Below are 24,383 nucleotides of genomic sequence, written 5' to 3' on the forward strand. Positions count from 1 at the left end.
AGAAGAACACAAAGTGAATGGGCACAGAGAGCAGACAACTGGGGGGGGGGGGGGAGAGGGAGAGAAATAAATGAAAAATAAATCTTAAAAAAAAAAGTGCAATACATGCTCCTTGATGGGATCTAGCAAAGAAGGAGTAAAGGCTCAAAGGCACATTATTGAGACATATGGAAACATTGCAATATTGACTTTAAGTTTTATATCAATGTTAAATTGCTTGAACTTGGTAACTGCGCTTAAGGTGGTTACATAAGTCAATAATCTTGTTCTTAGGTAATATATAGAACTTACACACAGTGTTTAAATAATGCATTGAAAAATAGGTAGATAGATATTTAGACAGACAGATGGATAATTATATAGAATAATGTGAAAATGGGGTAAAAACTAAAATAGGGGTACATTGGAGTTCTCTGTATGGGGTATGTATTATTTTTATAAGTGTTCTATAAGTTTGAATTTACTTTAAAAAAAAAACAGCATGGTTTTGGCACAAGGAAATAAATGCTCACATCTAAGGCCAATTGATTTATGGAAAGGGTGCCAAGTCTCTCAATGGGAAAAGAATAGTCTCTTCAAAAAACAGTGCTGGAAAAACTGGATATACTTATGCAAAAGAATGAATGTGGACCCCTATATCACACTATATACAAAAATGAAATCAAAATAGATAAAAAACCTCAATATAAGAATCAAAACTATAAAACTCCTAGAAGAAAACATAAGGAAGCATCTTTAGGACCTTGTGTTAGACAATAGTTTCTTAAACTTTACACCAAAAGTATGAGCAATAGAGGAAAAAAAAATAGATAAATGGGACTTCACCAAAATTAAAAATTTTTGTGCACCAAAGACTTCATCATAAAAGTAAAAAGACAAGCTATAGGATGGGAAAAATATTTGGAAACCACATATTCAATAAAGGTTTAATATCTAGAATATAAAGAAATCCTACAACTCAATGACAAAAAGGCAAATAACCCAAGTAAAATACAGGCAAAAGATTTGAATAGACATTTCTCCAAAGAAGATAAAAAAAGGACATGAAAAGATGCTCATCATTTCCCACTAGAAAAATACAAAACAAAACCACAATGAGATATTTTCCTCACCTACAAGAATAACTGCTATTAAAAAATAAAAAAATAAGCAAAGTTGGAGAGGCTGTAGAGAAGTCGGAACACTTGTGCATTTTTGCTAGCAATGTAAAATAGAACAGTTGTGGGAAACAGTTTGGCAGTTCTTCAAAAAGTTAAGTATAGAATTACCATATAACCTAGCAATCCTACTTCTAGGTATATAGCCAAAAGAACTGAGGGCAGGGACTTGAACTGAAATTTACACACCAGTGTTCATAGTGACATTATTCATAATTGCCAAAAGATGGAAGCAACCCAAGTGTCCATCAACTGATTAATGGATATGAAAAATGTGTATACACACAATGGATATTATTCAACCCTAAAAAGGAATGAGGTTCTACATATTTAACAAGAGGATGAACCTCAAAGACATCATGTTTAGTGAAATAAACCAGACATAAAAGGACAAATATGATAATATTGTGTGATATCACTGATACAAAATAATTAAAATAAGCAAATATGTAGAGTCAGAAACTAGAATACGGGTTACCAGGGGTTGGGATGGTGAAGGGAATTGGGAGTCAATGCTTAACTGGTTCAGAGTTTCTGTTTAAGGTGATGGGGAAGTTTTGGTAACAGATGGTGGTGATAGTAGTGCAATATTGTGAATGTAATTAACAGCATTGAATTATATATTTGAATATGGTTAAAACAGCACATTTTACTAGAATAAATTTTTTAAAAGTTACAGAAACAATCAAAAGATCCTTTATGAGACTTTGACACAAGCAGAGCTGCTTTTTTTGGTCCTAGTGATGTTTGGAGCATCATGGGCTAGCATCCTTGCTATGAATATTGATGTTCTTGGGATAGGCAAGGAAGATGTGTCAAGTGGCTCTGCTGGTAGCAGATTTGGAGGACTGTTACCAGATGAGGAGATTAAGAATTTGGAAGATGCACCATAGTGGATGGGGCTTACTGGTTGCTTTTGGGGCCTGTGGGAAGCATCCCTTTGGGGACCATTATAAATCACTGGGGGCCACTTGGGTCTCGGGGGTGGTGCTGATGTCCTGCCCATCCACTGTGGAGTATAGAATCAGTGGACAATTGGGGTACATTTGTTTACAGGTTTCTTTCACCCACTGGACTGTAAGTTTTTGGGGGGATACGAAAAATGTGCTTAGATAGTTATTCATTCATCCAGAATCTGACCCAGGAAAACCAATGGGTGCAAAATAGATTGGAATTAGAATGTCAAAACTCTTGAATGACTGCATGAAAAACTGAGATTTTATTTTGGATGGTGTCAATAAACATGGAACTTTTTTGTCATGAGAAGAAGGGAGGACAAAGAAAGTAACATTTTAGGAATGAGAGGAGAAAGGTAAGACTGAGCTGATTCTTAAAAAGGGATAAGTCAAAGGAAACTTAGGGGTTTCTTACCTGGGGGACTGGTTGAAGCCCATCTATAGGAAAGAGAATATAGCTGGCTTCTTCAGCTCAACATGAAACAAGGTCAGTGTGAAGGACTAAAAGAAAAGAACAAAAGCTGCACTACCTGTAGATTTAGAGGATGTCCCACATCCCAGACCACAATTAGCTCTGTTGAGACCTGTCTTGACAAGGGAAAGTTGTAGGTTGCTAGTTACCATGCTAATAATTGAGTTGGGCCATTTTTCTGGACCTAAGAAAATACCAGGTAGAACATCTCCAGTAAGGAATAAACTTATACAACTCTGAGTGATTTAGCAAGCATTTACCAAGCACCTGCTATGTGCCAGGCATAAGGTTTAGATATTTCCTTTGAGGAGATCAGAGTCCAGATGAGGAAGTCAAATAATTACCTTACAACATAACAAGGAGCACTGAGAAAATGCACAAACAGACACAAAAGAATGTGCAATTAATGCTTCCTCAGAGAAAGCCATAAAGAGGAGGCAACATGAATTGGGCCTTTAAGGAAGATAAGGACATCCTGGGAAGTGGGGCAAATGTGAACAAGGCAGAGAGACATGGAAGTATACAAAAAGCAATGAATCTGTTGAGACTAAGTATATGAAAGATTTGAAAATGAGAATCCTAAGATTTCCTAATCTTTTGAGGCTTCTAGATTACAAGATAGCAGGTGTAATAATTAGGTTATAACTTGTAAGTAAATTTTCACATTAATTTATTGTTCCTCTGTAAAACTATCAGTTTTTCAGAGGATCTAATTTTTAGGTGCTTGGAAAGAAAGTCACCAGTAACATCAAAATATCTTAACCATGCCTTTTTGGATCATATTGCATTGCTCAATGCTAAATAAAAAAATAAAATGGAAATAATTATATTAAGGAAAATATTTCAATCTCATTTAGAATGATTATTTTTATGAGAAAAAGTTCTTGATATTGACAGTTGGGAGATAGTTTGTGTGGTGGTTTGGGGCTGTTTATGTACCTCAGGGAAACATGTTCAAGATAGTTGGTGTGTTGGGAAGTGGATGTGGCTCAAGTGATAGAGCTTCCACCTACCATATGGGACAACACAGGTTCAATCCCTGGGGCCAATGGTGAAAAAGAAGAGAATACATGCCTGCATGGTGAGCCAGTGCCTGTGCAAGTGCCTGTGTGGTGAGCCAGTGCCTGCACAAGTGAGTCACACAGAAGATGATGACTCATCAAAAAGAGACAGGGGGACAGTCAAGGTGAAGCACAGCAGAAACCATGAACTGAGGTGGCACAATTGACAGGGAACCTCTCTCTACATCAGGGATCTCCAGGATAGAATCCTGGTGAATCCTAGAGGAGAGAAAATGAGAAGAGAAGGCAACACAGACAGCAAAAAAAAAGAAAGAAGCACACACACACACAAAAACAGCAGGGCAGGAGGAGAAGAAGGGGGAAAAATAAGTGAATAAATAAGTCTTAAAAAAAAAGGGAGGCAGACTTGGCCCAATGGATAGGGCATCTCCCTACCACATGGGAGGTCCATGGTTCAAACCCTGGGCCTCCTTGACCTGTGTGGAGCTGGCCCATGCGCAGTGCTGATACACACAAGGAGTGCCATGCCATGCAGGGGTGTCCCCTGCATAGGGGAGCCCCATGCGCAAGGAGTGCACCCTGTAAGGAGAGCCACCCAGTGCGAAAGAAAGTGCACCCTGCCCAGGAATGGTGCCGCACACACGGAGAGCTGACACAGCAAGATGATGCAACAAAAAGAAAGACAGATTCCCAGTGCCGCTGATGAGTATAGAAGCGGTCACAGAAGAACACACAGTGAATGGACACAGAGCAGACAACGGGGAGGAGGGGCGGGGGGGGGGGGGGGAGAAGGGGAGAGAAATAAATTCTCAAAAAAAAAAAAGATAGCTGGTGTGGTGGGTTGGGGTTGTATGTACCTCAAAGGAACATGTCCTTAAATTTAATCCATTCTGGCGGATGTGAACCCATTTATAAGTAGGATTTTTAATGATGTTACTTCAGTTAAGGTGTGATGGGTCTTAATCTCTCATAAGCAGAATGAAATTCAGACAGAGGGACAAAGCCATGGGAAGTAAGAAGTTGAAGGTCAACAGAACACAGAAGTTGAGAAAGGAGAGACTAGGAGAAGCTGCCATGTGCATTGCCATATGACAGAGAAGCCCAGAATGAAGGATCATTGCAGAACACCAATCTTTGGGAAGAAAGCATTGTCCCAATAATGCTGTGATTTAGACTTTTTCCTAGCTTCAAAAATAGGATAAAGGTCTCATGACATTTGGAGGTAAAAGGTAGAGAGGTTGAGATGATTCACATTGGCTGGCCTCAATTTTGTTCTCAGAGAAGTAGATCTGATAAGAGTTAATAAATTTCCATTGTTTGAGTCAACACATTGCATGGTATTTGCTTGAGCAGTCAAGGAAACTAAAACAGTCGATAACTTCTAAAATAGCAGTTTCCGTTGTAAGGATTGTGGAAATCAGATTTTGAGAGCTGAGAAGTGAGTGGGTGGTGAGGTTCTAAGAGCAGAATGTAGAGGCTAATTTCTCTAACTATTTAATAAAGAAGAAGGAAAAACACAGGGTGAGGTAGTGTGGGATTTATTCTTTAGGGTGATAAAGTCCTGAGTAAATTTGGAATAGAGGGAAGATATCAGGTTTGGAGAGGGAAAGACTAAAGATATGGTGAAAGTACTATTTGAAATAGAGTGTCATCTCTGAGGAAGTAGTCAGGGTGGAACTTTGAACACAAGCGGAGTAGTTAATTTGGATAGAGGTGGGTCCCTTTCTTAGAGACCCAAAGAATGAGCATAAAGCTCTCAAGAGATTTGGATGAAAAATGTGGAGAGGTTGAGGTGGTTCAAATTGGTTGGCCTCAATTTTATTCCCAGAGAAGTAGATCTGCTAGGGGCCAGGAGGGTTATGCATGAGAAGTGTAACAACTACTGTGGGCTATTAGTTACTAAACTGACAAGTGATCAATAAATAAGTGTAAGAGCAGTGAAGGTACTTGTCCAAGGTTAGCTGGCAGGCATCACTGGTGGGGTCAGTGTGGTTTTGTGACTTTCTCCAATGATGCTCAGCATGTGTAACCCAGTAACAGAAAAAGAAGGTGCTGAGGATTATTCAGTACCATTAATGGGCATGGTGGGGGTAGATTTAGCATCAAAGAGATGAGGGATTTCAGGGGCATAGTGACTGCTTTGTTGAAATTGCTGGCCAAAAATCTAAGGAAGGGTGACAGTGAAAATGGGAGAGTAGGTAATTTCAATGTACTGTCCCTATGCAGAAACACTGAAAAAAAAATGAGCAAAAATGGTCAGGATAAATTTTGTTGGAACTTTGGAAAATTGTGTAAGGTCCACAGCAACCAAGCAAATGTTGAATCAAAAAAGAGGCATCTAAAAATTGGGTAGTACTTTGCAGTGTTATTGTTTGCACTTGATCTGCCACCCTCTCTGACTTGGCAGCAGTCTTGAAAATGGCAGCTTGTGTTCCTAGTATGGGACCCTAGTTCTTGATCTGAAGTATCTAAGCAGACGTTGGTCTTAAGGATTTGTCTGTCTTGACCTGGCTGGGGCTGCCTGTAGGACTAATTCAAAGCACTTGTTGTTTTTCCTGACTTGGAACTCTGTCAAGGTAGAAATGTGGTTGCACAGAGGGCATTCCTTGAATACACTGAGAAATGACAAATGAACAACCACTGCTACTTGATGCAAAAAATTATAGCTGAGGCAAATGGTAGATATACCAGAATCCTGAAAGGAAAAGCTGTGGAGAGAGATTCTTCGGAGAATGAAGGCATTGAAAATTGCCTAATATCCTGGGGGAATTTAGAATAGGTCAGGTCAGGACACATGTCCAGAAAAAAATTGAGAAGACCCTAAACTTTCACTTACAGCTGTGAAAGTGAAATGATCTTTAAGTAGGAAGTGAAGGCCAAGGCAGAGTGGTAGGCAGCCTGGCCAAGTGTTGATGGAGTGCTTTAACACAGAGCTAATCTACAAAGACTGGGAGAGATTTAATTTTCTCCAGGCATTTAAAGAAATCTCTGTTAAAACATTAACTGGAGGAGTGAATGTGGTTCAAGCAATTGGGCACCCACTTCCCACATGGGAGTTCCTGGACTCGGTTCCCAGTGCCTCCTAAAGATGAGCAGACACAGTGCAGACACAGAGAGCATACAACGAGCAGATACAGTGAGCAGACACAGTGAGCCAACACAGAAAGCAGACAAAGAGTGCAAACAGTGAGCAGACAGACGAGGGAGCCATATTGGGAAGGGAGAAGAAAAAATAAACCTTAAAATAAATTAGCTGATCATAGACTAAAAGAGCAGACTCCAGAGGGTACACATGACAAAGAATACAGTCTTTACAAAATCATTTGTAAAGAATAAACAAAAAAGCCTCTACAACCCAGAATAAGCAAAACAAACAAACAAAACCCCAACACAGACACACACACATACACACAAAGTAAAAAAAAAAAATCCTGGTAAGGGGAAGAATCTGACTTCCAGAGTTACCACATTATAATATTCAAAATATCTAGTTTTCAACAAAAATTACAAAGAATGCAAATAAGAAAGTGTGGCCCATTAATAGGAGAAACTAACAGAAACTGTCACCAAGGAAGCACAGACAGTAGACTTATGAGAAAAATACTTTGTATCAACTATCTTAAATATGATCAAATTGCTAATGGAAATGATAGATAAATAATTAAAGGAAACCAGGAGAACAAATTTCAACAAAATAGAGAAAATGAATAAAAAGATGGAAATTATAAAAAGAAACCAAATTCTAGAGCTGAAAAGTACAATAATTAAATGAAAAAATTAACTAGAGCAAATCTGAGCAGGCAGGTGGAACAATCAGTTAACTTGAAGAGAAACAATTGGAATGATCTAGTCTAAGGAGTAGAAAGTAAAGAGAATGAAGAAAAATGAACACAGCTTAAGAGATTTGTGGGACACCATTAATTGGACCAACATATACATGTTGAAATTCCATAAGGAGAGGAGAGTGAGAAAGGGGAAGAAAAAAAAAAAAAAGGTTATTTGAAACAGTAATGGCCAAAAACTTTAAAAATTTGATAAAAAGCATGACTATACACATTCAAAAATCTCAGTGAACTCCAAGAAGGATAAGCACAAAGAAGTCCACATTGAGATACAGTTTAAGGAAACTGTTGAATGACAAAGACAAAGACAGAATCTCCAAGGCAGCAAGGGTGTGGCCACTCATCATGTATAAGGGGTCCTCAGTAAGAATAAACAGTGACTTCACATCAGAACCATGGAGGCCAGAAGATAGTGAGATTACATATTTTAAATACTGAAAGAAAAAAGTGTCAACTAAAAATTTACATCTGGTAAAACATTTTGAAGCAAAACTTAAGACATTCCCAGATAATATGAAGCAGAAGGAGTTAATTGTTAGTGGTCAGGCCCTACAAGAAATGCCACAGGGAATTCCTCAGGTAAAAATGACAGGACACTAGACACTAACTCAAAGGCGTACAAATAAATAAAGATAAATATAACACAGATAAATACAAAATCCAGTATTATCATATTTTATATTATATTTTTGGTGTGCAGCTTCTATTTTTTCCCTATATCATTTAAAAGACAAAGGCATGAAACAATAATATATGTTTTAGTCAGTCAAAGGGGTGCTGATGCAAAGTGCCAGAAATCTGTTGGCTTTTATAAAGGGTATTTATGTGGGGAAGAAGCTTACAGTCACAAGGTCATAAAGCATATGTTACTTCTCTCACCAGATTTTGTTGCAGTGTTTTGGAGCAAGATGACTGCTGGTCTCTATGAGGTTTCAGCCTTCCTCTTCTTCCTAAGACTCCATGGTCCCAGCTCCTTCCGCTCTCAGCTGTAGGCTAGCATAAGTCTTGTCTCTCTTCCTGGGGCTCATCTCTTTCCAGGCTCAGCTGCTTTGGTCTCTTCACAAGGTCAACTGTAAACTATCAGGCTCATCTCTTTTTCCAGGGCCTCTGCTTTGTCTAATGGGCTGTCTCTCTTCTTCTGTGTTCTTCTTCTCTGTGTGTTTACTTCTGTGTGAGATCTGTTTTATCCCCAAGGGGGCTGGGACTCAATGCTAAGTAGCACTCTGATGTAGTTGTATCAAAGCCCTAATATTAATTTGATCAGACATCTCAGCTGAATCTAATACAATCAAAGGGTTATCACACCAGAAGAACAAAGCAGTTTACAAAAATAATCTATATTTCTTTTTGGAATTCATAAATAAGAAGAAACTGCCACAACATAAATCTATATTATTGGGCACACAATATATTAAGATGTACTCTGTGAAAACAGCATCATAAAGGAGGTGGGGCAGAGTTGTACAGGTGTAGTTTTTGTAAACTATTGATGCTTAGGTGATATTGATTCAAAACAGATTGTTAAAAGAGGTTGTTTATAACACCAGGGTAACCATTAAGGAAATAGCTATTATAATCAATATACAGAAAAGAAAATATGAAAGGAATAAAAAAGATACACTACAAAAAATTGTTTAAACACTAAAAAGGGAAGTAATGGAGGAACTGAAGAAAAAAAATGACATGAAGAAAAAATAAAATAGCAGAAATAATCTTTCCCTGTCAATAATTATATTTAATGTAGAAGGATTAAGCCCTCCAACTAAAAGGCAGAGAGTGGCAGAATTGATAACAAAAACTGTGATCCAACTATATAATATCTATAAGAGACTCAACTTAGATCCAAATTAAAAATAGGTTGAAAATGAAAGGATGGAAAATATTTTACATGCAAATAATGACTAAAAGAGAGCTGAGGTGGCTATACTAATATCAGACAAAAACATTTGTCACAGGGAAGAGGGTGTGGTTTAGTTGTTGGACACCTGCTTCCTATGTATGTAATCCTGCATTCAATCCCCAGTACCTCCTTAAAAAAAAGTTGCCATAAACTGTTACAAAAGACAGAAAAAGACATTATATATTGATAAAAGAGTCAATTCATCAAGAATATATAACAATTATTAACACATATGCACCTAAGAATAGAGCCATAAAATTATGAAGCAAAAATGGACAGAACCGAAGGGAGGAATAGATAGTTTTACAATGATAAGTGGAGACTTAAATACCTCACTTTCAATAACGGATAGAACAATTAGAAGATCAATAAGAAAATAGAGAACTAGAACAAATTATAAACCAATTAGACCATGTAGAGCACTCCATCCCAACACAGCAGAATATACTTTTTTTCCTTCAAGAGCGTATAGAACATTCTTTGGGATAGACCATAAGTTAGCCACAAAACAAATCCCAATAAATTTTAGAAGGTTAAAATCATAAGCTTCTTGCAACAGAAATGCAACTGATTTTATGCTAAATTAATGTTGTATACCAAAATTTTAACTCTCAGCCTCCTAAACTCAGATATAATTATTATATGCAATGTCTGTCTCCCTTATTTCATTTACTGGGCTACATGATGATTACCTTATTCACAAGTATGTGGAAATTAAACAACATAATCTTAAATAACTCATGGTAAAAAAAATCACAAGGGAAATTAAAAAATACTTTGAGATGAATAAAAACAAAACAATTTACAAAAATTTATCAGTTGCAGCAAAAGCAGTACTCAGAGGGAAAATTTTTTAGTTTTCTTAATTTTTAAATAATCTTAAATTACATAAATGTTACATAAAAATATAGGGGATTCCCGTATTCCCCACCTCCTCCCCTTCCCATAGTTTCCCACATTAATATCTTTCATTAGTTTGGTACATTTGCTGCAATTGATAAAACACATATTGAAGCATTGCTACTAACTGTGAACTACAGTTTGGGGGGGGGGGGGAAATGTATAGATGGAAATTTCTACATTACAAAAGAAGAAAGATCTCAGATTGATAACCTAACTGTATACATAAGGGGATTAGAAAAATAAGAGCCCACTAAACCCAAAGCTAGCAGAAGAAAGGAAATAATAAAGATTACAGCGGAGATATATGAAATAAACACTAGAGAAACAATAGAGAAAATCAACATAACCAAAAGTTAGCTCTTTTGAAATATTAACACAATTCATAAACCTTTAGCATGATTGACTAAGATTAAAAGAGAGAAGACTCAAATTGATAAAATGAGAAATGACAGTGGGGAAATTACTACTGACCTTACTGAAATGAAAGGCTTATAAGAGAATACGAGGACTAACTGTATGCCAACAAAATAGATAACCTAGTTGAAATGAACAAATTCCTGGAAAGACAAATTCCTAGGAAACTATCAAAACTGACTCAATAAGAAATAGAAAATATGAATGGGCCTATAAACAAGAGACTGAATTAGTAATCAAAACCCTACCAAAAGAGCACTGAATCTCAGCAGAGTTACACCTACTCTCCAGTTCACTGGACTCACCCAGGACAACTAATAAGGAGATAGTGATGGACAAGGTCCATCCCAAGGAACAGAGAATGTCTGCAACTTCAAGCAAGATAGTTCCATCCATCGGCTCCGTGGGATCTAAGCCCCCTGTCAATTAGAAAAAGAGAGTACATCACCATCCCCAAATCCTCAAGACTGGGGAATGAACAATGGACTTACTATTATTCGTTATAGACTTACTATTCTTGCAATGGAAGAACTTTTATCAATGATGTAAAGGCAGTGGCCACCAGAGGTTCTAAGGAGAGGGAGAGGGAAGAATAGGTGTAATATGGGGGAATTTTCAGGATATTGGAATTGTCCTGTATGACATTACAATGACGATAAAGGCCATTATATATTTTGCCATAACCTACAAAATTGTGCAGGACAGAGTGTAAACTGTAATGAAAACTATATTCCACAGTTAGTAGCAATGCTTCAATATGTGTTCATCAATTGTAACAAAGTACTATATTAATGAAGGATATTGTTAATGTGGGAAAGTGTGAGAGGGTGAAGGAGTGGGGCATATGGGAATGCCCTATATTTTTATGTAACATTTATGTAATCTAAAGCTTCTTTTTTTTTTTTGTACTACAATTTTTCTTTTCATTTTTTTGTATTTTAAAATTTATTTTAAATTGTATTTTTTTAAAGATCACAAAAAATGTTACATTAAAAAAAATATAAGAGGTTCCCATATACCCCATACCCCACCTCACCCACTCCTCCCATATCAACAACCTCTTTCATCAGTGTGGCACATTCATTGCATTTGATTAATACATTTTGGTGCACAGTTGCACCACATGAATTATAGTTTACATTGTAGTTTACACTCTCCCCCAGTCCATTCAGTGGGTTATGGCAGGATATATAATGTCCAGCATTTGACCCTGCGATATCATTTAGGACAACTCCAAGTCCAGAAAATGCCCCCCACATCAGATCTCTTCTTCCCTCAACAACAACAACAACAAAACACCTAACAATAAAGAAAATCTCAGGGCACGATAGCTTCACTGGTATATTCTACCAATCATTTAAAGAGCAATCCTTCTCAAACTCTTCCAAAAATAGAAAAGGAAGGGCCATTTTTGTTTCTTTTCTTTTTTTCACTTCTTATGGTATCTTTTTTTAAAAAAACTTTATTTTTAAAGAAGTTTTAGATTACAGAAAAGTTACATAAAAATATAAGGGATTCCTATATATCCCTCCTCTGCCTCTAACATTTCCCTTTATTAATAACGTCTTACATTATTGTGGTACATTTGTTATAATTGATGGACAAATATTGAAACATTGCTACTAACCATGGTCTATAGCAGGGGTTCTTATTCTTTTTGTTCCATAGACCCCCTTGCCAGTCAGGAGAAAACCACAGACCCTTAGTATGTCCATATTATACTGTGTATTATTTAATAATTATATCGCACCCACACCAACATATCCCCACAAGAATAATGTTTTTTTTAACTTAAATTCAAGCTCACAGACTCCTTTTTAAAAACCCCTGGTCTATATTTACATTATGGTTTACACTTTGCACCAAACAATTTTATAAGTTTTGACAAGATGTATAATGGCTTATACCCATCATTGTGATATCATGCAAAACAATTCCAGTGCCCCAAAATTGCCCTGTGTACTACCTATTCTTCCCTTCCCCTCCCCTCAGAATCTCTGGTAACTGCTATCTTTATATCCACGTTACAAGTTCTTTCATTACTTGAATGATAATAGGTCTACTTTAGTCCATGTTTGCATACAGCCCCCCCCCCACCCTCTTATGTTTGCTTATTTTTCAGTCTTGAGGATTTGGGAATGGTAAAGCCCACTCTGCTTCAGATGGGGAGGGAACTTAGATTTTATGGGGCAGAGGGAAGGAAGTGTTTTGCTTGTAGTTGTAGATAATTGTTGCTTTTTGGGATAGGGGTGTGCATCATCATGGGAACACTTTCTAACTCACTCTATGAGGCATTATCTTGATACCAAAGTCAGACAAATACGTCACAAGGAATGAAATCTACAGATCAATATACCTTATGAATATAAATTAAAAGTCCTTAAAAATATACTTACAAACTGAATCCTGGAGCATATTAAAGGGGTATTATACCATGGCCAAGAGGGATTTATCCCAGGGACCTAAGTGTGACTTCACATATGAAAATCAGTCTATTTAATATAACAAATTAATAGAATTGAGGAAAATATAACCCACATGATCATCTCAATTGATGCAGAAAAAGCATTTTAAAAAATCCTTGATAAAAAACATTTAATAAACTGAAAATAAATCCATAATAAAAAACATTTAATAAACCTGATGGAATGGCATTTATGAAACATGCACAGCTAATATCATAGTCGGTGGTGAAAGACTGAAAAATTTTTCCCATAAGGTTAGAAACAAGACAAGAATACACACTTTGGCCACTTCTATGCAACATTGTAACTGGAAGATCAAGCCAGAGAAATTAGGCAAGAAAAAGAAATGTAAAGCTTACAAACTGGAAAGGAAGAAGACAAACTATCCCTATTCACAGACAACATGATCTTTTATATAGAAATTCCTAAAAATCCACACAACAGCTATTAGAGCCAATAAACAAATTCAGTAAAATTGCAGGATAAAAAATCAACAAGCAAAGTTAGTTGTATTTCTATACACTAGCAATGAATTATCTGGAAAAGAAATTAAGAAAAACAACTTCATTTACAATAGCATCCAAAAGAATAAAACACCTAGGACTAAATTTAACCAAGAATGTGAAAGTCTTGTATGTGGATAACAACAAAACACTGCTGAAAGAAATGAAATGAAAGACCTAAATAAATGGTAAGATACCTTGTGTTCACGAATTGGACTGCTTAATATTGTTAAGATATCAATACTACCCAAAGTGATCTACAGGTTCAATGTAATCCCTATCAAAATGCTAGCAGTCTTTTCAGCAGAAATGAAAAAGCAGAACTTCAAATTCATATATTGATAGAATTTAAAGAGGCTCTCAGTAGCAAATACCATCTTGAGAAGAAAAATAAAGGTGGAGGTCTCACACTTTCCAATATCAAAACTTACCTACAAAGTCACAGTAATCAAAACAGTGTGGTATGGCATAAAGATAGACCTATAGATTAATGGAAAAGAAGTGAGAGTACAGAAATGAATCTTCATGTTCTAGGCCAATTGATTTTCAAAAAAGTTGCCAATACCGTTGAATGGAGAAAGAATAGTCTCTAACAAATGGTACTGAGAAAACAGGATATCCATGTGCAAAAGAATGAAGTTGGACCCCTACCTCTCACCATATAAAAAAAACCTGACTCACATTGGATTAATGACCTAAAAATATGAGCCCAAACCATAAAAATCTTAGAAAAAACATGACCTTGTCTTAGAAAAGCTCATTTCCCCTGCCCCAGCAAATATTCCTCTTAAATGCAGGCATAACTGAAGTTGTTCACACTGAATGATCTCAGGTCTTTAGCATTCAAGGTTGAGTGGAGGCTTCAGTTTGTCAGACACCACTGTAAGCCTACCTGGTCCATTGGCAGACAGACGGACAGACAAACAACTGCAGAGAGGTGATTTAGATTGAGCACACTGCACAAAACTGGGTAGACATAATAATTGGATGGGTCTGCATAGATATTTACCTGGGCCAAGGCAGAAGACAAGTATGAGAGACTGGAGCAGCCACATCATGCTCTCAGCAGTAGAGACAGGCCCTGGTAACTTCTTTACACTTCTGTGTAAACTGAAAGTGCCTTCTACTTCCTCTCAGACAGTAAGCCCTCCCCTTCCCTCATTCTAGCCTTTTCTTCTCCCACCCTAACAAGCTGTGATGGTTAGGCTAATGTGTGGACTTGGCCAGGTAATGGTGCCTGGTTGTCTGGTCAAGCAAACCCTGGGCTAATTGTAATACAAAATGTATTTCATGAACTTTAATAATCAGTGAGTTGATTGCATAGATGGCTGATTACATCTACAATAAACTGAGGAGATTGCCTTCAGTAAAGAGTGTTGTCTCACCCAATCAGTTGAAGGGGAAGTGATTTCAGCATTCAGAGGGAAAATTCCCATCTCAACTTCAGACAGCCAGCATCTCCTGGGAACTCATCAAGGATCTTCATCAGAGCCCTGGTTTGCAGCCTGCCTTGCAGAATTTGGACTTATGTATGTATCCCCACAGTTGCACAAGAAAATTTCATGAAATCTCATGCTATTTACAGATATCTCCTTTTGGTTCTGTTTACCTTTTTCTGAGTAAAGTGAAAAAATCTTAAGTGTGTAATGTGAATCAGAATTTTCACTTATCTATATCTTTTATATTTTTATAAAATTAACTTTTAAAATAATATGTATTCACATATTGTTTTCTGTTTCAACTTTTTATTTTGAAGTACATTCAAACTTACAGAAAAATTTACAAATCCCATAGAGAACTCCAACATACTTACCCTCCCAGATACCCATATCTACTAAATTAATTTTTTGTGTCTCTATCTATCTATCTATCTATCTATCTATCTATCTATCTATCTATCTATCTATCATTGTCTATATATTATCTATCTATCATCTATCTATAATTTACCATCAATCCATTTTCTGAACATTTGGATATAGGCTGTATATATCATGCTCTTTGAACTGCCTTGTACATTTCTTGAAAACAAGGATATCCACTTATGTAACCACCTTAAGTGAAATTTTTAAGTTCAGGCAATTTAACGTTGTTATAAAGCTTACAGTCTATATTCTAATTTTTTAAAAGCTTTTTTTATGTAATTTTAAAAAATTAATTAATTAATTTATTTCTCTCCCCTCCCCCCCACCCTGGTTGTCTGTTCTATGTGTCTATTTTGCTGCGTCTTCTTTGTCCGCTTCTGTTGTTGTCAGCAGAACGGGAATCTGTGTTTCTTTTTGTTGCGTCATCATGCTGCGTCAGCTCTCCGTGTGTGCAGCGCCATTCCTGGGCAGGTTGCACTTTCTTTCGCACTGGGTGGCTCTCCTTACAGGGCATACTCCTTGAGCATGGGGCTCCCCTACGCGGGGGACACCCCTGCGTGGCATGGCACTCCTTGTGCGCATCAGCACTGTGCATGGACCAGCTCCACAGGGGTCAAGGAGGCCCGGGGTTTAAACTGCAGACCTCCCATGTGGTAGATGGACGCCCTAACCACTGGGCCAAGTCCACCGCCTCTGGTACTTACTTTAATAGAAGTACTTCTAATAGTTCTGTTAAATGTTTAGTACATGTACTGTATCAAGATAAAAAATTTAACCTGAGCTGGTCATTTGCCTATTTTCTATCTGTTCTCTTTACTCCTTTTGTGCTTTTCTCCCTTTGTCAGAGTTCTGGAAACCTTAAAACTACATTTATCTTCTCCTTTGCTTGATGGCTTCTGGTTAGTTTTTTTTTCTCCCCCCACCACCTTGTTGTTTGCGTTTGCTGTGTCTGTTCATTGTGTGTTTATCTTCTTTTTAGGAGGCACTGGGAACTAAACCTGTACCTCCCATGTGGGAGGGAGGTGCCTAATCACTTGAGCCAGCTCCACTTCTTTCTTTGTTGTATCTCTCATTATGATTTCTTCCTTATGTTTCTGTTACATCATCTTGTTGCATCAGCTCTTTGCATCAGGTCTCTGTTTTGCTTGTCTTCTTTAGGAAGCACTAGGAACCAAACCTGGGGCTTCCCATGCGATAGAGGAGAGCTCGATTGCTTGAGTCGCATCCAGTTTCCTGGTTAGGTTTTATTAATGGGAGATACTGATGAAAGACTGGAAGGTGAGAAGAAAGGAGAAAGGATGTTTTTTCTTAATTCTTGCTTTCTGGTGCTATCTCCAGCAATGGCAGTGATAGTGGCAGATGAACAGAACAACTCATTGTTGGTCCAGCAACACAGTTCCAGCAAGTATTCCAGAAGTCTTGACAATGTGGTATTTGTGGTTTGTGATTGTCACAGCTGCAGTGATGGGTGAGTTCAGGCTTACAGGCTCTTGTAGTTTTGGTGGGAGTGTAAGACTCCTGACCTCTTGCAAAGTGGCAGCAGTGGTTCTAAAGGGAAATTTTCTGAGAAGCGGACGTGACTCAAATGATAGAGCATCCATCTACCATATGGAGCATCTGGGGTTCAATCTCCAGGGCCTCCTGACCTGCGTGGTAAACTGGCCCATGCACAGTGCTGCCACACACAAGGAGTGCTGTGCCACACAGAGTTGTCCGCCACGTAGGGGAGCCCCACACACAAGGAGCGCGCCCCGCAAGGAGAGCCACCCCACCTGAAAAAAGCGCAGCCTGCCCAGGAGTGGCTCCACACACATGGAGAGCTGATGCAGCAAGATGATGCAACAAAAAAGAGATGCGATTTCCCAGTGCCATAGGATAATGCAAGCGGATGCAGAAGAACACACAGGGAATGGACACAGAGAGCAGACAACAGGGGGAAGGGGAGAGAAATAAATAAATCTTAAAAAAAAAGTTAAAAAAAAAATAAAGGGAAATTTTCCCTAGGAATGATAACACCTTCTTAGAATTACTAATTCTGTTTTATTCCTCAAGTCCTTCTGTCACTTTTATAAAAAATTTTGCATATTAAATTTGTTGATTTGCAATATCTAACATGGTTTCAGTTTGTTTGATTGGGCATTGATGGGAACACCTTCTATTTTTAGCTTGCTAAGATTTTTAAAATTTTATTAAATTCATAATGGGTGTTGGATTTTATCACATGTATTTTTGGAATTGGTCATGATTTTCTTCTCCTTTAATCTGTTTAAACTATCAATTACAATAGAAGATTTTTTAGAGAGAAATTATCCTTGCATTGTTGAAACAAATCCCACTTATTTGCTTTGTTCTCTTTTAATGAATTGCTTGGTTCAATTTGTCAAGATTTAAATTAAGATTTTTAACATTTATAAGTGAGGTTGATCTGTATAAGGAGTTGACAAACTTTTTCTGTGAAGATCTACGTAGTAAATAGTTTAGACTGTGTGGGTCATTCAGTCTCCATTGCAATTACTCAACTCTGCTGTTGTAGTATGTGAGTAGCCATACTCAATCAATACATTTGTGTTCAAATAAAACTTTAATTATGGACACTGAATTTTGAATTAAATTTAATTTTCATGTCAAAAAACATTATTTTTCTTTTGTTGTTTTCAAACATTAAAAAATGTAAAAAAACATTCTTAGCCCATAAGCCATATAAAAATAGACAATGGGTCAGATTATATCCACTACTATACCTTGCTGTCCCTTGGTCTATATATATTTTTTGGAATCATCCTCATCTGGTTTTGGAATCGGTGTTACATTAATAGTGCTCAATGAATTGGGAGGTTTTCCACTGTTTTCTATGGTTTGAAACCATTAAAATTACATTGGAATTATCTTTTCATTGAAGCTGGTATAACTCGTCCATCAGAGACTGTCTAGGCTTGAGGCATTTTTGAGAATTAGATAGCAGAATATCTTTTCAGTTTTTTCTCTGATTATTCTTCTATTTAAAAACTTCCAACTTATGAACTATATTATATGAACATGCCACACACAAGAGAAAATCCATTGGTTCTTCTTGCCACCAGATAGCATTAGGCATTAGGGCAACATATCCATACTTAGGTTTTGGGAAGATAACTCTGACTGTAGTGTACAGAATGGATTGAACTGTGGCAAGTATGATTGCAGGAAGTTAAGTGCTATTGTCCAGTAAGAGACGATTAGTGTGTCTAGTGGTGGATGAAAGAAGAGAAGTAGATTTGTGCTGCTTGTAGAATCATTAGGGAGGTGTGTTGAGGGTTTTCAGGACCACTCCCAAGGTCAGTGATTTGCTAGGAGTGCTCTGGATTCCTGCATACCGTCATACTTTTGGCTATGATTTATTACAGTAAAGAGAAACAAAGCAAAATCAGCAAAGGGAAAAATTGTGCATGAGGCAAAGTCCAAAGGAAACCTAGTGCAAGCTTCCAAGAATACTCTCCCATTAATCACACAGGAAGTGATTAATTTCTCCAGCAATGCTTTGTGACAAATGTATGAAATGTTGTCTACCAAGGAAGCATACCTGAGCCTACGAGTCCATGGTTTGTTTAGGAGTCAGTCATGTAGGCACATTTTCCTAGTATATACCAAAATTCCAAATTTCCAAAGGAAAGTAGGTGTTCAGCATAAATAAAATAGTGGAGGCACAGTGAGCCACTCTTTTCAGAGAATGGTGGGAAGCCTCCTAAAATTCAAGTTCCCAAACACCAGCCAAGGGCTAATTGTGTGAGCATGGCTTTCAAATGATAACAGTCTCAAGAGTGCTGTTAGCTTTTTTCTGCACAAGAGGTAAAATCAATAATATTTCCCTACTGTATTTCTAGTCAAGGGTTTTTTAGAATATTAAAGGTATATACTTAGAAATAAATAGAATGATGTTTTGCTTTGTCATTGAGACATGTGCCAAAGGATTGTCACATTCCAGGCAAGGCAGTTAAAGTCTGCACAAACTTTTGCATCTCCATTAATTCATCAAAATAATATAGATCGACAATTTTCTCAATCTATAGGGGCACTAGACATAGTCTGGAGGCTCATGAAGGCTTTCCTCAGGAAGGGATATTTGAACTGACCACAGAAGGATGAGTGGATATTTACTAGGGGCAGGTGTGTACTGGAGGTAGTAGGGGTTGGGGGGTGGGGCGGGTAAAGGATTTTAGGAAGAGGGAGAGTCCCAGGGTGAATGTGTAGATTAAATGAAATGAAATGTGCCAGGATCTCAGGGGGTACTGCATAAACACCACCAAAATTTTTGTGAATATTAAATTGGTATGTAAATGAAATGTTGTTACTATCTTTTCAAATGGTAGCTGTGTCTGCTTTCAGAGTTACCACACAGGTGCTCTGAGATTCTTCGGATAGCAGTTCAATTTCAGTTCCATAAAAAGAGGTTGAAGAGCTGTAGCTGAAGGAGCTGGAGACCAAGCACATCTGCAAAGAGTGGTTAGAATAGAGCATCTGGGGCATCTTTGATAAGCAAGGAGTAAAGGAAGTGGTTTCCTTTCAGAACTAGTAGCTTCCATATTCTAAACAGAGCATCTCTTAGTGAGTCTTTTCCCCTGCAGAGTTTTGTAAAACATCCTGAGGCCCTTCATCCATGGTTCTGAGGCACTCACAGCCCCCTTTGCCTCATTTACAAGCCCAGTTGTTTTATGCTTTTCCTCAAAGTGGCTCTATAGGTGACCCAGACAATCTCTACTCTCCCATTCTCTAGACCCAGACTCACAAATTTGTTTCCAGCCAGTGCCCTTTTTTCTTCTCCTGATAGTCTGACACCCAATATGAGCTCAGTTCAACAAGTATTTATGAAGCTCTACTAGACATTGTTTCCTCTGACAGAATACTGTGAATGAAAGATGAATAAGTCCCTGTCTTGGAGGGACTTACAGTCTTGTGAGGTAGATGGGCTCCCAAACCTGTGATTTTTTTTTTAAAGGACTTTTTATTTTTATTTTTTTTCTTTCTTTCTTTTTTAAATATTACATTCAAAAAATATGAGGTCTCCATATAAACCCAACCCCCTCCCCCCCTCCTCCCCCCATAACAACCATCTCCTCCATCATCATGAGACATTCATTGCATTTGGTGAATACATCTCTGAGCACCACTGCACCTCATGGTCAATGGTCCACATCATAGCCCACACTCTCCCACATTCCACCCAGTAGGCCATGGGAGGACATACAATGTGCAGTAACTGTCCCTGCAGCACCACCCAGGACAACTCCAAGTCCCAAAAACGCCCACATCTCATCTCTTCCTCCCACTCCCTACCCCCAGCAGCCACCATGGCCACTTTCTCCACACCAATGCCACATTTTCTTCGATTACTAATCACAATAGTTCATGAATAGAATATCAGTAAGACCACTCTAATCCATACTCTATTCCTCCATCCTGTGGACCTTAGAATGGTTGTGTCCATTCCACATCTATATCAAGAGGGGGCCTAGATTCCAGATGGGCGCTGGATGCAATTCTCCTGCTTTCAGCTGCAGGCAGTCTTGCTCCCTGGTGTGGTTGATGTTCTTCACCTCCATGTTAGATGAGTGGGGTAAGTCCAATAAACCAGAGTGTAGGAGTTGCAAGTCTGTTGAGGCTCAGGACCTGGCTATCACATGGTCAGTCCAGAGATTCAGGTCCCCTGGGTACACATTAAACCCCAGCACCAACTACAGTTCCGGTAAAAGTAACAGGAGAGACTTGTGGACAAAGATCACATCTAAGTCCAGCTCCATCACACAGAAACACAAACTCCAAAGTAGGGCCAAATGACATGGCGCTGAACTCCATCTGCCATGACCATAGAACCTGTGGGTCTCTGTAGCCCTCAGGAGAACCAATACCTGGGGTTGTATCTACTTTATCTGTCCCTGGGACTCTGCTGAGGTGTGCATAAGGGCAACCCCTCTGATAACCTTCCGGCTCTTTTTGGAGACTCATAGCCATATAAACTCATTTGTCCTTTACATTTCCCCCTTTTATTCAGGTCAAAAAGCATTTTTAACTCCTGGTATTATATGTAGACTGAGATATTCTGTTGGTCCGAGTTGACCCTTTTATTTAAGGTCATTTTCTAGTTACATCGTCAGCTGGTACTTGGTAGTAATCCCTTGGCACCAGAGAGGCTCATCCCTGGGAGTCATGTCCCACACTGGGGGGAAGGCAACACATTAACATGCTGAGTTTCGCTTCAAGACTGGCCACATTTGAGCAACACGGAGGCTCTCAGGAGGTAAATCTTAGGCACCCTGCAGCTCTAGGCCTTGTTCTTATTTAGGTGCACAGGCTCACAAGCATAGTCATTAGTATCAAGGGCTCATTGTTGGAACTTCCTTCTTTTTTGGTCTTTGCCATTGTACTTGGGGGATTGTTGCTGTTCCTTCAGGGACTGTGATAGAGCTCCCCTGGCTAGGAACTCAGCACTCCCTCAGTTGTTGTTTTTAATTGTAACCACTATGAAAATATCTAAACATTTTTAAGTACCCTACATATATGCCCTGTAGAACTCCCTGCCAACCATGTGTCCCCTGTCAATAACATCCCACACCAGTATTCCTTCCCTGCCATTGTTGAACCTCTCTGTGATCCAAAACTTCTTCAAAAGTGAAGCCCAATATATTGCCAGGTTCCATTAATAGTAAAATGTAATATAGTGATGAGTTTAAAGGTTAGATATAGAATACATATTAATTTAGAAAAATTAAGGTAAAAATAAATTGGGGTATCAAAAAATTTAAAATGCAAAAGCTTTGTTTTTGATATTTTGCCTTCCATCACTGTAATAAATATTGCCCTGTATGCAAATAGGCAAGGCAACTACTTCCGTCTTTTCCTCAGTGTCTACCTATCTTTTTGTTTTTCTTTTTTCCTAATTATTAAGCTTATATTCATGAAAATTTTAGATCACAGTAATTCATATATACAATATACAGTACTCCCACAATCCAACATAAAACCCTTTTCCCTTCCACAGCAATAATCTTTTCACATATTCATATTATATTTACTGAAATTGATGTACAGAGATTGAGACAATAGCTTTCAAATAAGGTAACATTTGGGTTTACATTGTGGTTTATATTTTAGACTATACAATTTTCTAAATTTTTAGTTATCTTATGTTTTACATTATGATTAACATTTTAGCCTATCAGCCCCTATATATTTTTGGTGTTATTTAACATCTCTTATATCCATCCTTGCATACTCTTGTGGAACACTTCTATTGCCCACACAGTTACATTGGTTCCATCTATTCAATACCTCTTTCCCCCTGCTCTTAGGGCCCACAGTGACAGTCAATCTTCATTGCTTGAAGGGGCATGTTCAGAGATACTTGCAATAGTGTTGACGGCCTGACATGCTCAACTGCCCTAATGCACTGGGAGCCACCATTTTTCTCGAGAGATACAATTCCCTCTATTTGAGAACATCAGTCCTCCCCAGGATGGGGGTATACCTTCACTCTCATTATATGGGTCTCTTTCCAATGATATACCCCACTATGGCAAAATGAGCATTCACATACTCCCTAGGAGCCTGTCCTGCATTGGATTATCCCCTTTAAGCATCTTAAATAGGTAACCTTCCTTATCATATTTTTGAAAAAGTTTTCTTAGCATTATACTCTCAACCAAATACCTGACAATCTCCTATGTTCGTATGTTGCCCCATCCTTCCCCAATTTCTTGGGCAATATTACCCATCCTCCCATCCCTAGCCCCCCTCAAGCCTGCAAAGCCCCACCCAAAGGTAACCCTATTCCCCCATTTCATCCCTTTCTTGTACAAATATTTACCTCCAGCTTATCATAGATTTCACCCATGTAGGTGTCAGCTTACATCCTTCCTCTACCCCCCATTTTCCTTTAAGCCTATCATCCAGTCTCTAGCTCTCTGAGGCAGCTTAGTTTATTTATTTCATATCATTGAGGTCATGTAGTATTTGTCCTTCAATGCCTGGGTTGCTTCACTCAACATAAGGTTCTCAAGATTCATCCATGTTATCACGTGTGTTTGTAGTGTATTCGTTCTTAAAGCTGAGTAGTATTCTATTGTATGTATATACCACATTTTATTTATCCATTCATCTGTTGATGGGCATTTGGATTGATTCCAACTTTTGGCAATAGTGAACAATGCTGCTAGGAACAATGGTGTGCAGGAGACTTCCGGCAAGATGGTGGCTGAGTGAGCTTGCCTTGCCGTCTCTCCTGGGAAGAGGCAGCTGGGCACCGCTGGAGGTTCTCCGGGACCAGGCTTTTTCAGGATTTTTTCAGGGCAGGAAGTGTCTGGACATCGATTTGGTGGGAAGGTAACGGAAAGGACTGGTCTATAAGATATAAATTGAGACTTTTCAGGAGGGGGAGGCAAGATGGCGGCTGAGTGAACTTCCCGGTTACTAGCTCCTGGGGGGAATCGGCTGGGAGGCGTCGGAGACTCTTTGGGACCGGCTGTTTCGGGATTTTTCCTGGTCCGGAGGTGTCTGGACATCGATTTGGAGGGAAGGTAACAGAGAGGATCCATCTGTGAAATATACACGGAGATCCCAGCTACGTGTGGAGGATTCCCTCCTTGGGTAGGTGGAGCCGAGGCAGCTAGCACCGCGCGGAGCCCCGGCGGGCGGCGGCCAGGGTAGCCGAGTCCGGCCGAGCCCAGCTGAGCCGCGGCGGGTGGAGGGGCGGAGCCCAGCTGAGCTCAGCCGAGCCCAGCCGCGCCGCGCCGGGCGGCAAGCGGGAGAGCGGAGCTGCGCTGCGCTGCGCCGGGCGGCAGGCGGGAAAGCCGAGCCCAGCCGAGCCCAGCCGAGCTGCGGCGGGCGGCAGGCGGCAGGCGGGGGACCGGAGCCC

The 24,383-nt window shown here is 38.8% G+C and overlaps 1 protein-coding gene across 3 annotated transcripts in view; it reads right to left on the minus strand.

Moving 5' to 3' along the window:
• SLAMF6 (SLAM family member 6) overlaps positions 1-14,709 on the minus strand; it is a 50,258-nt gene extending 35,549 nt beyond the window's left edge. For 2 of the 3 annotated variants that reach the window (XM_004448405.3, XM_004448404.3), the window contains exon 1: positions 14,644-14,709. In XM_004448405.3, the coding sequence (XP_004448462.1) occupies positions 14,644-14,692 (49 nt within the window). In that variant the 5' untranslated portion in view covers positions 14,693-14,709. Of the gene's footprint in view, positions 1-8,328; positions 8,663-14,643 lie in introns of those variants that run through there. The other variant, XM_012528881.4, reaches the window with a different exon arrangement.
• Positions 14,710-24,383: the final 9,674 nt, after the last annotated feature.

Source organism: Dasypus novemcinctus, chromosome 13 (assembly GCF_030445035.2).
Source record: "Dasypus novemcinctus isolate mDasNov1 chromosome 13, mDasNov1.1.hap2, whole genome shotgun sequence".
NCBI classification, from domain to species: Eukaryota; Metazoa; Chordata; class Mammalia; order Cingulata; family Dasypodidae; genus Dasypus; species Dasypus novemcinctus.